Below are 12,713 nucleotides of genomic sequence, written 5' to 3' on the forward strand. Positions count from 1 at the left end.
TGTTTTCCATTGAGTGGGAAAAACATTAGCTAAAATACAACTGTTTACAATATGAGTAATGTATGGTATTATATGATCACCACAATGTTTCAACATTACTAATCCTATACCATCCGAACCAACAGCGTGCGTCTTGATTCGATGAAATAGTTTTCTTCGTCACTAATGTGAAATCAAAATTTGCAGATATGTTTTTAAAGGTATTCGATGAATAAAAATTTACTAAATGGTCGTTATTGTAATCCGATTTTGGGATATTGTTTATAAAGTGATCATTAATTTTATTCGGATCCTTTAACCCAGCTGACAAATCAGTTTGCTTTTAATAACTACAATTCAAAGACTTGAGTTCTTTCGAAACAATTGTTGAATTATTTACTGCAAATTTTGTGTTAAAGTATGCTCTTTTCTCATTTTTTATCGCCACTTCTGTATAATTTCTGATCTGTTTATAATAGTCCCAATGAGATCGTTGCTTGGTTCTTGTATACTTTGTTTTAGCTTTATTACGGAGAGAAATGAGAAGCTTTATGTTATCTGTTACTCAAGGTTTACGTGGTTTAGATATTTTAGCTGTTTTGAAAGGCGTATAATTCCATAATACAATTATTAAAATAATCTATTTTTTGTTCTACAAGATCAAAGCTATAAATCCAGTGCAAAGGAACACTAACTAAGTCCCTGATAAATTGATCCTTATTGAAATTACGAAAATCACGATAAGTAACATAATGCTGGACAAATTTGTTACAAATATTAAGCTCACAAAATACCAATTCATGATCTGCAACATATAGTTCCTTATTTCCACAATTTAAGACGACAGAATCATCAGATACCATGCCTAATTAAATCTAAAAGGAACACAGAATCTTTAGTAATTCTAGTTGGCTTATTTATGATTTGAATTAAACCCAAAGTTTCCATTAAAGAATTTAGATAAACGGAATCAGGACTGTCATTTTTTAGTAAATCTATATTTAAATAACCCAAAATTACAAGTCTATTACATTGTGGCACGCACTTACTAATGGAACCCTCTAAATGCAAAAGAAAATATTTGTACTCTATATCATGCGGTCTGTACACGACTCCAAATATATTGATATCATTAATTGTTTTAATAGCTATCCATAACTGCTCAATGTTACTACTACTCTCTCTATAACCTTATAATTTAAATTATTAGATACGTAGAAACATACACCCCCACCCCGACCTACACGATCCTTCCTAACAATCTCGTAACCATCTACATGCAAAACTTAGAGTCTATATTCCTTGATACCCAAGATTCTGAGATGCCTAAGATGTCGTACCGGAAATGTGTCAAAATATGTTTAATTTTATTTATCTTTGGTACCAGCGACCTAACATTAATGTGTGCTACTTTCACAATATTTTTATTCATATAAATTAAACAAAAACGTATCTAGAGGTATACAAAATTTACTAGGAAACAATAGTGGTATTTTATCAATGAGAGAACAAAAACTATACCAACAAGTAGACAGCGTAAAAGGTGAACTCACACCATAGGTGGTATTTACTAAGATCCGATTAATTCGTCCAGATCCTGTAAAGTTGTAAGTTTGTGTATTCTATTATACACTCTACAAAGACTTTGCTCTCTGAACTCCAAACATTCCTTGGCTCAAATGATCTACATGCCCTTTTATAAACCTCCACTCTTCTCTTTGTCAAGTCTTCTTCAATGACAATTTTACTGCCTTTCAATTTACTTTTATTCTTATAAATTTCTTGCTTCACCTGATATCTGCTAAATCTAACCATTACTGGTCTACTGCTTCCTTCTCTGCCTTTTAGTCTATAACAGGATTCAAAATCGTAAGCTTCCAGGTTAATTCCGAACTTTTCTCGTAATAGTATGCAGATTTTACTTTGCACATTTTCTTCTTTTTCTTCAGGAAAACCGTATATTCTCAGATTGTTACGTCTGGAAAACTGTTCTTGATTATCAATTGTGTACTCTAATTCTGCTACCTTATTATCAAGTTCAACGACCTTTTCTTTATACCCCTTGACAGTATCCTGAATGGTTTTACTTACTGCTTCAGATATTTTAGAGGTTAATTTGGCCAAAAATTCTTCTGAGGTTATTACGCGTTCTATAACACGTTGTATCAATAAATCATCATCACTTTTGACTTTATTTGATCTCGTAGACATGGTGACAAAAGGACTTGAGAAATTACAAATATTTGCCAGAGCCACACACTAATACGTCCATTCAGCTAGACACACACATGCTAAAAGCTTTTTTCTGTCTAGACTTCTTTCTCTGGGGCCATTTGAAGTCGACAGTTTATAAAACACAGCCAGCTTCTCTTCAAGTTCTGCAAGAATGCATAACTGTAGAATGTTAATGGATAATGCAGAATGTTGGAGAAAAGATAGAGAACCGATTTTATTATTGGATGGATGTTAATGGCGTACATTTTGAACAGTTTGTTAGATAAAGTTTACGTGTAGACCTAATTAATAAATTAGTAAGTATTTTTATTTATTTTTATTTTGACAAGCTGTCATTTAGTTACGGATAAAAATAATGAGGCGAAATTGTAGGGTCATAAAGAACTTGATGAGACCTTTAAAAAGAGGTATGGCACGACCCCTATCCCCTATTCAAATTTGGAGGGTTGTTCTCTCCCCAGCTAGGGGGTTAAAGCTACGGGGATGAAAAAAACTGAAAAATAGTTCCCCCTCAAATCAAAAGTCGACGTCTCCGAGCGTTTTCTCAGATTTTTATTTTAAACCAAAAAAATCGGGGTGGAAAGTTTCCATTGGCCCACCCTGTATATCTTATAAAGTAGCTTATTACATTCAAATGCATCTTACAGGAATATCACTCGAATTTAATTACTAAAGTTGTTGAGGTGAGTGCCTATGAACCCTATTGCCGATGCAAGTCCTGCAATTAGAATACCTGCAAGTCGGGCTGGAATTAGAAAGTAGTTTTCTACAACTATAATTGCATTTAATTAAGATCCTAGTCTAATTGTAAGTTCTGATGGAGCTACACAGAATGCAATTAACACTGCAGAGAAAGATAATTAAAACATTTATGACATCTCTAACTTTAACCGCAATCCTCTGACCAAGAAGTATTCTTGTCTGAAAAGTTAACTTAAACAATGTTTAACCAAGTGTTTAAAATGGTAAACAGTTAATTAAAAATTGAAAAGTACGTGTTTTATTAACTAATTGCGAATTTTGAAAAGTATATGCAGGGTTAGCCTGGAGAATCGCACCAAACTGCAGAAATGGATTCTATACATCGAAGTAATAAGAAAAAATTCAAATGTTGTCGTGTGGTTTTCATTTGTTTTTCATTATGATGTGTATTTCAATAAAAAATAATAATTTATTGATATTCTATGAATCATAGTGCGCTTTGATTAAATGTTCAAAAACACCACCATTGACCTCTATCCGTCTTCGACTCCATTTACGAAGGGCGTCTGTAGCTCTCCTGATTACCACATGTCTTTTTAATAAGTGCTGCAGTATTGATGATACGTCGAATTAGTGCCTCCCGAGTGTTCACTCTAACAGTAATCTAGTGCCGTAAGGTCTGTAGATCTTGGACGGCAGCAAATAGGACCAACGCAGCCAATCTAAACCTCTCGCTTAAATGTAGCTTGACTGAATGAACGAAATATGCAGGAGCTCCATCGTGCTAGTAGTATATTCACATTCTTATGGTTATAGGAACATCCTCTAATAGTACTTGTAACTAATTTTGTAAATAATTTAAATAGTTATCTACTTTGAGGTGATTCTCCAATTAAATAACTATCGATGACGCCACCACCACACATTTACCGAAAATCTATGCTGAATGTTAGTTTCGAGTGTTGCCCGAGGATTTTCGTCTGACTATAAATAAAAGTTTCGGGTATTAGTTAAGCCGTCACGTGTGAATGTTGCTTCATCCGTAAAAAGTATGCGGAATACAGCAAGATGATTATTTTATTATTGATCCATCGACAAAACTCGACAAGCTTAGCACAATCTTCCGGTTATAGGTATTGTACTCTCGATACATGATACGGATATAAACCTTGCTCGTGGAGGGTTTTTATTACTCTTTTTTGTGAAATGCCCAAATGAATAGCAATTCTTCTTGAACTGATAGTTGCATCATCTTCTACTAGGCCCAAAATATTTTCTGCATCTTTTAAACCTTCAATGAGCTCGCTCAGATGTTATACTAGCATTGGAAGCTTTCCGGTTTCGCCTAGTTTGTTGAAAACTCTGGTAAATATATTCTTATCGCCAACCGTCAATAGAGCTTTGCATTACTAAAGCGATTTCCGGAATTATACACTTTATTTTACTATAAAAATCAAGCATTTTACCTGACGCAAATATTTATCAATATAGCCATTACTGTATGACATTATAGGCCAGGAAAATAAGCTGGGAAATGACCATTTCGCGACTTTTTGTTTGGGCAAGCTGAATTTATCACTATAGATACTAAATATTATGTACAATAACATATTAGTTTCCATCATCATAAAAATAGGGGAAGATTGTTTACAGGATTGTATAATTTTTACGTAAATTCACGTTTTTCGCTTATAACTTTTTTCCGTTCATTTCCACGAGAAAACAGTAACGTACTTTTTTCCCGTCTTCAAAAGACCTACAAAACTAGCACTCGAGCGTAAAAAAATATTGATTAGGTCAAAAGTTATAAACAGAAGTAGTTTATTTATGACTTTTGAATTAATCATTTATAAACTGCGTTATTATTACCAGAACGTTTTGGCATCGCATCCTCTCATTCCTTATCACTGTTTAATAACTCACACGAAATCTGGAATCGGTAAGTTGAATAGTTTACAAGTTATGGCCTTATAAACAAATTAACTAATTATTATTAGTCTGGACGATCCCGAGGATCTTCCACAATCGCACTGATTTTTTTCAAGGTAGATTTCATAATAATACGTTGAAATCTATCATTTTTTTTTTTTTAATTTCAAATTTGCAACCTGGATTTTTTTTATTTTATAGCCTTAGTTGCAAAATGAAATATACGACGCACGAGCGTGTTATAGTTATATATTATTACATATTCGGAAAGCTTATGAAAAGAGCTTTAAGTTAAAAAAATCGTCAAAATTCGTTCGTTGAAAACAACGGAGTTACAGACTGTCGAAGTTAACGGACGATTGTTAAACAAATTAGGTTGGTAGCGGCAAAAAATACTGTCATAACCGGCAACCCGAGTATTTTCCCAGGTAAAAATATTTTATTTGTGGAAATATGTTAAGTGCATAAGAAATATTGTCCAAAAGTCAGTGGGTTGCTTGATGTTCGGCGAGCCGTGACGCGGCGGAAGGGTGAGGAAAGCGAACGACAGCGAGTCCGAAGAAAATGACGATAATATTCATAGTCCTGCCGTTAAATAAGGGCAATTCGTTGACAGTCTGTAACTCCGTTGTTTTTTCAACGAATCTTGACGATTTTTTTTAACTTAAAGCTCTTTTCATAAGCTTTCCGCATATGTAACAATATATAGGTATATCACGCTTGTGCGTTGTACATTTCATTATGCAACTAAGGCTAAAAAATAAACAAAAATCCAGGTTGCAAAGAACCCCGCACAAAACATATGGAAATTGAATACCGGTCAATTTTTATGAAACTTCGTATTTTGATAGTCCTCATCATGCTGATCAAAAGTCTCAATGAGCACCAAGCCCTACAGCCCCTTCCAACCCCCCAAAACCACTCCCAAAGATCAAGGTAATGAACTTGACAGATTACAGGTCAATTGGCTTACCGTAATATTATACTACTGTAGTCGAACCTACAGACACCCATACCATAACTAGGATTAAGACTATCAATGGGCATCGAGCCCTACAACCCCCACCAACCCCCAAAACCACCCCCAAAGGTCAGGGGGGTGCACTTGACAGATTATCGGTCAATAAAACTACCGAAATATTTTACTACTGCAGTCAAACCTACAGCCACTCAAACTGTAACTAGGCTTAAGACTACTATATCCAAAACACTTAACCCCTCTCCCTCCCCACCAACTACCAAAGCCTGTCATGTGACTTTTCCCTGCTTACTGGTTATGTAACTGTTTAATCGTGAATTCCATCTCACAGCCACCTAAACGATCACTACTCTATACCCTCCGACGCCGACTTCCAACAATTGAACCACCTACCCCCTACCCAAATCCCACTGTTGGGGTCGAACCAACCCCAGTTCTTATCGAAGCCTGACATGGCTTTTCTCTGCTTACAGCTTATGAAACCGTTCAATCTTGAATTCCATCCTACACCCATCTTATTGTTTAATACCATTTAACCCACAAAAAGTACCAAAACCTGCCATAAGATTTTTCGCTGTATGTGGGATGTGAAACCCTTTAATCATTATTTCTATCCCAAAGTGTGTCCTAACCGATCACTACTGACACCCTTTGACAAATTGACAATTGAACCCCACACCCCCAATTCTAACCCCGGGGTTGGGAAGGTGGACTAACCTTCTTCTTTCTCTCCTCGAACCAAAGCCTTCCGTTAGCCAATGATAAGGAATGAGAGGATACGATGCCAAAATGATCTGGTAATAATAACGCAGTTTATAAATGTTTAATTCAAAAGTCATAAACTTCTTCTGTTTATAACTTTTGATCTAATTAATATTTTTTGACACTCGAGGGCTAGTTTTGTAGGTCTTTTGAAGTCGAAAAAAAAGTACCTTACTGTTTTCTCGTGGAAATGAATGGAAAAAAGTTATAAGCTAAAAACGTGAGTTTATGTAAAAATTATACAATTAACCAGCCTGTAAACAATCTTCCCCCCATTTTTATGACTGTGGAAACTAATATGTTATTGTACATAATATTTAGCATCTATAGTGATGCTAAATTCAGCTTGCCGAAACAAAAAGTCGCGTCCAACTCTATATTTCCTGGACTAATTAATCAGAAATCGTTTATCGCTGTCACAGTTTTATCACTAATTATTATTGATAGAAAATGATGGAAGAAGACATTCAGTGCATGTCGCCTGAGATTCGGGAAAAGCCATTAGAAACGTGTTTCGAAATTCTACCACAAAAATCAGGCGAAAAATACATTCGCCAGTATTACATATTCATGGAATAGAATGGAAACACGGAATTAAAAAATATGGTGAAAATGTTTTACTGATCTATTTTTCTGAGTTATCGAAAGAGTATTCTCCTTCTTCAACGTGGTCGTATTATTCCATAGTGAAAGCAATCCTTTCTGCAAAACATGACATTGACATTAGTAAATATAAAAAACTTATGGCGTTTTTAAAACAAAAAGGAAGAAATCATATTCCAAAAAAGTCCAAAAAAACTTTTCACAAGAAGAAATACTTAAATTTTTGCTAAATGCACCGAATAAAATCTACTTGATGATGAAGGTAATTTATTATGCCAACTTTTCAAAAATAATTTGATATAAATATAGCAATTATTTTAGATTTGTGTTGTGTTAGGCATTGTTGTGGCTTTACGTAATGAAGAACTTTTGAATTTAAAAGTAAATGACATAGAGCACAAAGAAACAATTCTGGTTGTTCATGTAGCTAAAACGAAGACCAACAGGCCTCAAATATTTGTGATCACTTCAGAGTTTAAATGAAAAGTAAAATCTGTAGAATTATTTAACAAATATTTAGCTCTGCGCTCTAAACAGACGTCCCACGACCAATTTTTTCTAACTTATAGAAATGGTACATGTACAGGCCAGTTGGAATTCGCACCAGCAAAAGGGCCAACTATATGCATTTACCAGAACCATCACTTTATAAGGGACATTATTTTCGTCGCACGTCTGCCACTCTCTTTGCCAACTCAGGCCCCAGTTAAGTAAAACTTAAAACGTCACGGAAGGTGGAAAAGCGACACGATTGTAGAATCCTATGTTGAGGAATCTGTGCTCAACAAATCGAAAATCGCAAAGACGATTTTAGGTGAAGATCAAACGGAGAACATGGCTTTCGTGCTAATAGATCTGCACATACTGCTCTACATGCTTTTTATGATAAACTTTTTGAATGTGTCGAGGCTGCGAATGCCCTGTTGGGATTTTTTGTGATCTCAGCAGGGCGTTTGACTGTGTTGTAAATTTATATTTGTGGCTATTCCTTCGCTCGATCGGCTCATAATCTCAGGCTTGTTCAATAATGAATCACTTTACTGACTTGGTACTTGGTACATAAATAACTATTATCAGGATATCTGTGAAACTAGAAGTTGTGTAAGGTCTTTTTGTATGTACCAATCCTCCAAATACTACTTTAAATAAAACCATGTTTATTCTGTAGTTGTATTTCATCGTTATATAATAAATGTTTTTGTTTTGTTAGAAAGTCGTCTTTAAATTATGCCCTTTGTGCGACCAAGGGAATCGTCGTAACAATAGTTTGAAATGAAATTGTCAAATACCAACTCTGAATTCCAATATAGCTGTCACACTTACTCTTAAGTTATTGCTTTATATCTAGAGGACGAGGACAGAATAGTGGCAAAAGAGGAGGATCAGGTATGTAATGAAATGGAACTGACGCCACCTGAGACAGAAGCAAATTAGCACAAAATTTCTACGTAGTTTCCTACAATTTACTTCTCATATTAGATGATTAGGGAAAGCACCTAATATTTTCATAGTAATATGAAAGCAGCATTCCATATTTATAGAGAATTGAGATCAATTTATATAATATTATGCCATTTACATAATAAAATATATGTTTATCTTTGACTTATATGAATCAAAGCTAGCAAAAGCAAATAATATATATTACACCTTACACCAGGCAAACTACGAGATTACTTTTACAGGCACCTAAGATAAATACCAATACTACTGCAACGTAGTTGGTTATTCTTGAAACCGAGATATTTTAATAATATTTCTGAAGGTACTGAGACTACATAAAATTTAAATTACATTTAGAGAAACATTTATTAACAAATAACAAATTAACTTTAAAAATGTGTTATTCTATCTAACTATGTGCATATAGTTTTCAATTACTAAAATACCTATTTATAATTTGTCCCCTGTCCTTATTTGATTAAATTGTATACATAGTTATTGAGCCATACTTGAAAGGTAACTTCCTCGAACGAAATCGATTTTTTATCATGTTAGTTACCTTAGTACAACATTTCTTCCTTAAAAAATTCCAGGATTAAAAAAAATTACTTAATTTTTCTAGATATTTCGATGAAATTTAATATGAGAGAGTGTTACTGAAAAATTCATTGTTGCAAGTCACTTAATTTTTTTTGCATTTTTGAGCATGTTCTTGAACTGTGATCACAGATTTTTTTATTTTACCAAAAAGCATATGCCAAAATGAAAAAAAATGATCACCAACAGAACTCTGTACGATGATTATTCTAAGTAGTTTTCTTTGAAAAAAAACTGTATCAGACCGGAAAAAATGAATATCTCGGAAACTTCTTGATTTTTTTAATAAAAATAATTGTGGTTGTTTAAGACACAGAAGAGTATACTTTTACCAAATTTCGTCAAAATTAAATTATTTTTGCGGAAATGAGAAATAAAAACGAAAAATAAGAAAAAAACTATTTTTTGTATTTTTCTCGGAAATTTTGAGGTTATCTTAAAAAGTGACTTCTACAAAAGTTGTAGATTTTTGTATGATCTACAACTTTTGTAAAAGATACTTTTTTGTTCGATGTCAACTTTCGCCAGAAATCCCAATGATACAATTTTTCACAACTTTTCAACCCCCAAATCAACCCTCCGCCACCTCTGCTCACGCATTTATTTTTTTTTACTTTTACTATAAGCCCCTTTACCATTTCCACTTATAAAAGTCCAGGTAACATTTTTTTTACTCTAAGTATAATTTGGTTGGACTATATTGTACAAAGTAATTTCGTTCCAAGATGGCCAAGAAGTATGGCCAATTAGTTATAACAATCTATATATTATGCAGATATCGAGCCAGAGTTGATATACAGGTGTTTAATGATGACAAACTGTAATGGCAGAATGGGACAAACTAGAAAGTACGAAATAACCAGTTAAAATAGTCCTGGTTAAAATCTAGGAATATACTCATATATATGCTAATCTTCGAATTGCCACTAAATTTTGTTTTAACTGTAGCTTTCGATCGAGTTGTCAAAATTTATTTATTTTTGGTGTACACCATATACCACCGAACACCGAACAAAATTTCAAAACCGTACAGCGAAAAATTCATATTCCTTTGTAGCCCCTCCGAAAAGTTTAGCCTGTATATTTTGTCTACTATTTCGTATAGCATATTGAACAATGTATGGAACATTGAGGAAAATTATGCAGTTATTTTGTTGTCACAACTTTAAAATTTACAATGAAATTGTGGTCATACACTTTTTAATCAGTTCTTCACTTTTCTTCTAGAACGGAAACTGTTAAATATAATATTTTCGTACTTCACTTTGGTATTAATATTACTACGACTTCTTTACTTTCACAGTTTCTACAGGTTCAAATGAGAATATTTTTATTCACTTGATGCATCCTGGATATTTATAGAAGACAAATGAAAAACTTTATGTGATCTTCTAACTACACATTTTATATGTTAACATTTGTTTCATTTTTTTTACTTAAATTAAACAACAAATCTTTATTGTAGAGCTCCTGAAGAAGAGAATAAAATATTCTCGAAAGCTTGAGCAGGTATAAAAAATATTCTTCTTTTTCTCCAATTATACAGCCAAGATTTTAGTTAAGGAGAAGGAATTGTCCATAGAACATATATATTAAGCTTAATCTTATTTTGTTTTAATCTTGAGAAAGATATAGTACAAACGTAAATTTTGCAAAAAAAAGATTTTTTGTTAGTTGTCCTAAATCCGCAATTTTATCAATTTTAAGGGCACTAGTACTACAATTAATTTTTCTCTGGAGTAGTACATTTTAACGACATGCAATAAATATACCTGTTTTACGGTAAATAAAGAAATTGTTCATAAAATTCGTAAATTTATTTTCTTTAAATCTCTACCACAATCCGAAAAAAAAAGTGTTTTAAGTATGTTAGCGATTTCAACGTATTAGATAAGATATAGGTAAGCCTATGAACATCTTCGGCTTCCTCGAAAATCTCTCTTTAATAAATTCCATTAAAATATCTTTATAAAAATTATAAAATTTTATTCAAAAAGATTAAATAAAACAATTTTTGAAGCACTTGATCTAAACTGGTTTATTTTTATTCAAGGAGCAGCGCTTGCTTTTGGACACCCCATTTAAACAAAATAAGGGCGTTTTTATGCGTAATTTTCAGTGAATTTAGATCTTTTGACGAGGGTGTTAGAAAATCTAAGCAAGTTAGAAGCAATATCTCTTCGCTGAACAAGTTATACAAGTTGTCTTCAGGATACAAAAAAGTTTACAAGTTGACAATATATTCAGAATAAGAAAAACAAGAATATCTACTTCTTATGTTTATCACTACATTTCCTGAACAGTACACTCCTGTTAAATATACAGAAAATCCACTACGGTACTACAAACACACCCCGCAGATTTCAAGAAAGTATTAACATAATAATTAATCATATTTATTGAGTATTTTTACAATATTCTTGATAGAACAGGAAAGGTACATTCCGAGGTTTACAGGGATGCCCATGTTATCCGTTATCTTTCATTGCGAAAAATTAAAAGAATCCTTGTATTTCAATATTTTTATAATGTTCTATCTTACTAAAAGTGCGATTTCTCTTCTGTGAAGCTTATTTTCTCATGAAACCCTCCATAATATATCTCCGAGTATTAGTAAAAGAAGAAATTTACTTGGCATAGTTAAGTAATTTAAAAAAAATAGTAGACTACCATTTATTGATTTTACACAATTTATACAATTTACGACAATAATATTAACTTTCATTTACTCTAAGAATTATTACAAGGTTTTTATTACATTGATATGTATAAAATTTTAAGGGAAGCACATGTAAGACCTACACAAACAAAAATTTACTATTTTTTTCTTTATTGAATGAATTTAAATTTTCCTCAGTTTGGTAATATCAACGGAATATAATAAAATTTATCTTGAATATATCAATTTACATAAAAAAAATCATAATAGCAATATGTAATTCTTTTGTGATAGTTAATCAAAATCTGTCCGTATACAATATGGTTACGTTTGTTAAATAGCCTTTTAAATCATATTTTCAAACTAGTAATCCTAGAATTATTGATTTATCGTTAAATCGGTATATTTAAATGAATACACTAGGTTACTTTAAACACTATACTATATTAACAATTTGTATGTAACAAGATATATTAATAACAACTACATACAGCATACAGGCTGAACTTCCCATATTAAAGAAAGTACACCCTGTAGGTATAGTAAAAAGTACCATAGACAAAATAAAGTAAATATGTAATAATAACAAATTATTTTCAACATAGTAAACTTATTATTAATTATTTGGTATTTTAGTTTGAAATTTGTAAAGAACAAAATATACAACAGGAAATTAAATGGTGTTTAGCAGCCAATTATTTTGAAATTTTCATATGCAAAACTGACAAACCCGAATTATAAAAATAGGAACACGTATACAAATGAAGTATGCCACGTGTCCCATTTTAATCGATACACGTGCATATCTCGTCAGTGAAGCCTCCG

General features: G+C 32.5%; 1 protein-coding gene across 1 annotated transcript; it reads left to right on the plus strand.

Annotated features, from left to right (window-relative positions):
• Positions 1 to 5,723: 5,723 nt before the first annotated feature.
• Positions 5,724 to 6,275, plus strand: LOC108910945 (extensin-like). The gene is made up of 4 exons (XM_018715728.1): positions 5,724 to 5,781; positions 5,840 to 5,935; positions 6,000 to 6,097; positions 6,156 to 6,275. The coding sequence occupies exons 1-4, from the start codon at positions 5,724 to 5,726 to the stop codon at positions 6,273 to 6,275; spliced, it is 372 nt and encodes a 123-aa protein (XP_018571244.1).
• Positions 6,276 to 12,713: the final 6,438 nt, after the last annotated feature.

This window comes from Anoplophora glabripennis, unplaced genomic scaffold (assembly GCF_000390285.2).
Source record: "Anoplophora glabripennis isolate ALB-LARVAE unplaced genomic scaffold, Agla_2.0 scaffold447, whole genome shotgun sequence".
Classification (NCBI taxonomy): Eukaryota; Metazoa; Arthropoda; class Insecta; order Coleoptera; family Cerambycidae; genus Anoplophora; species Anoplophora glabripennis.

Coding starts and splice junctions, on each gene's coding strand:
- LOC108910945 (XM_018715728.1), top strand. CDS start 5,724: ATGAGCACCAAGCCCTACAGCCCCTTCCAACCCCCCAAAACCACTCCC. Junction 5,936..5,999: donor CCCCAAAACCACCCCCAAAG/GTCAGGGGGGTG, acceptor TTACTACTGCAG/TCAAACCTACAGCCACTCAA. Junction 6,098..6,155: donor CAACTACCAAAGCCTGTCAT/GTGACTTTTCCC, acceptor TCCATCTCACAG/CCACCTAAACGATCACTACT.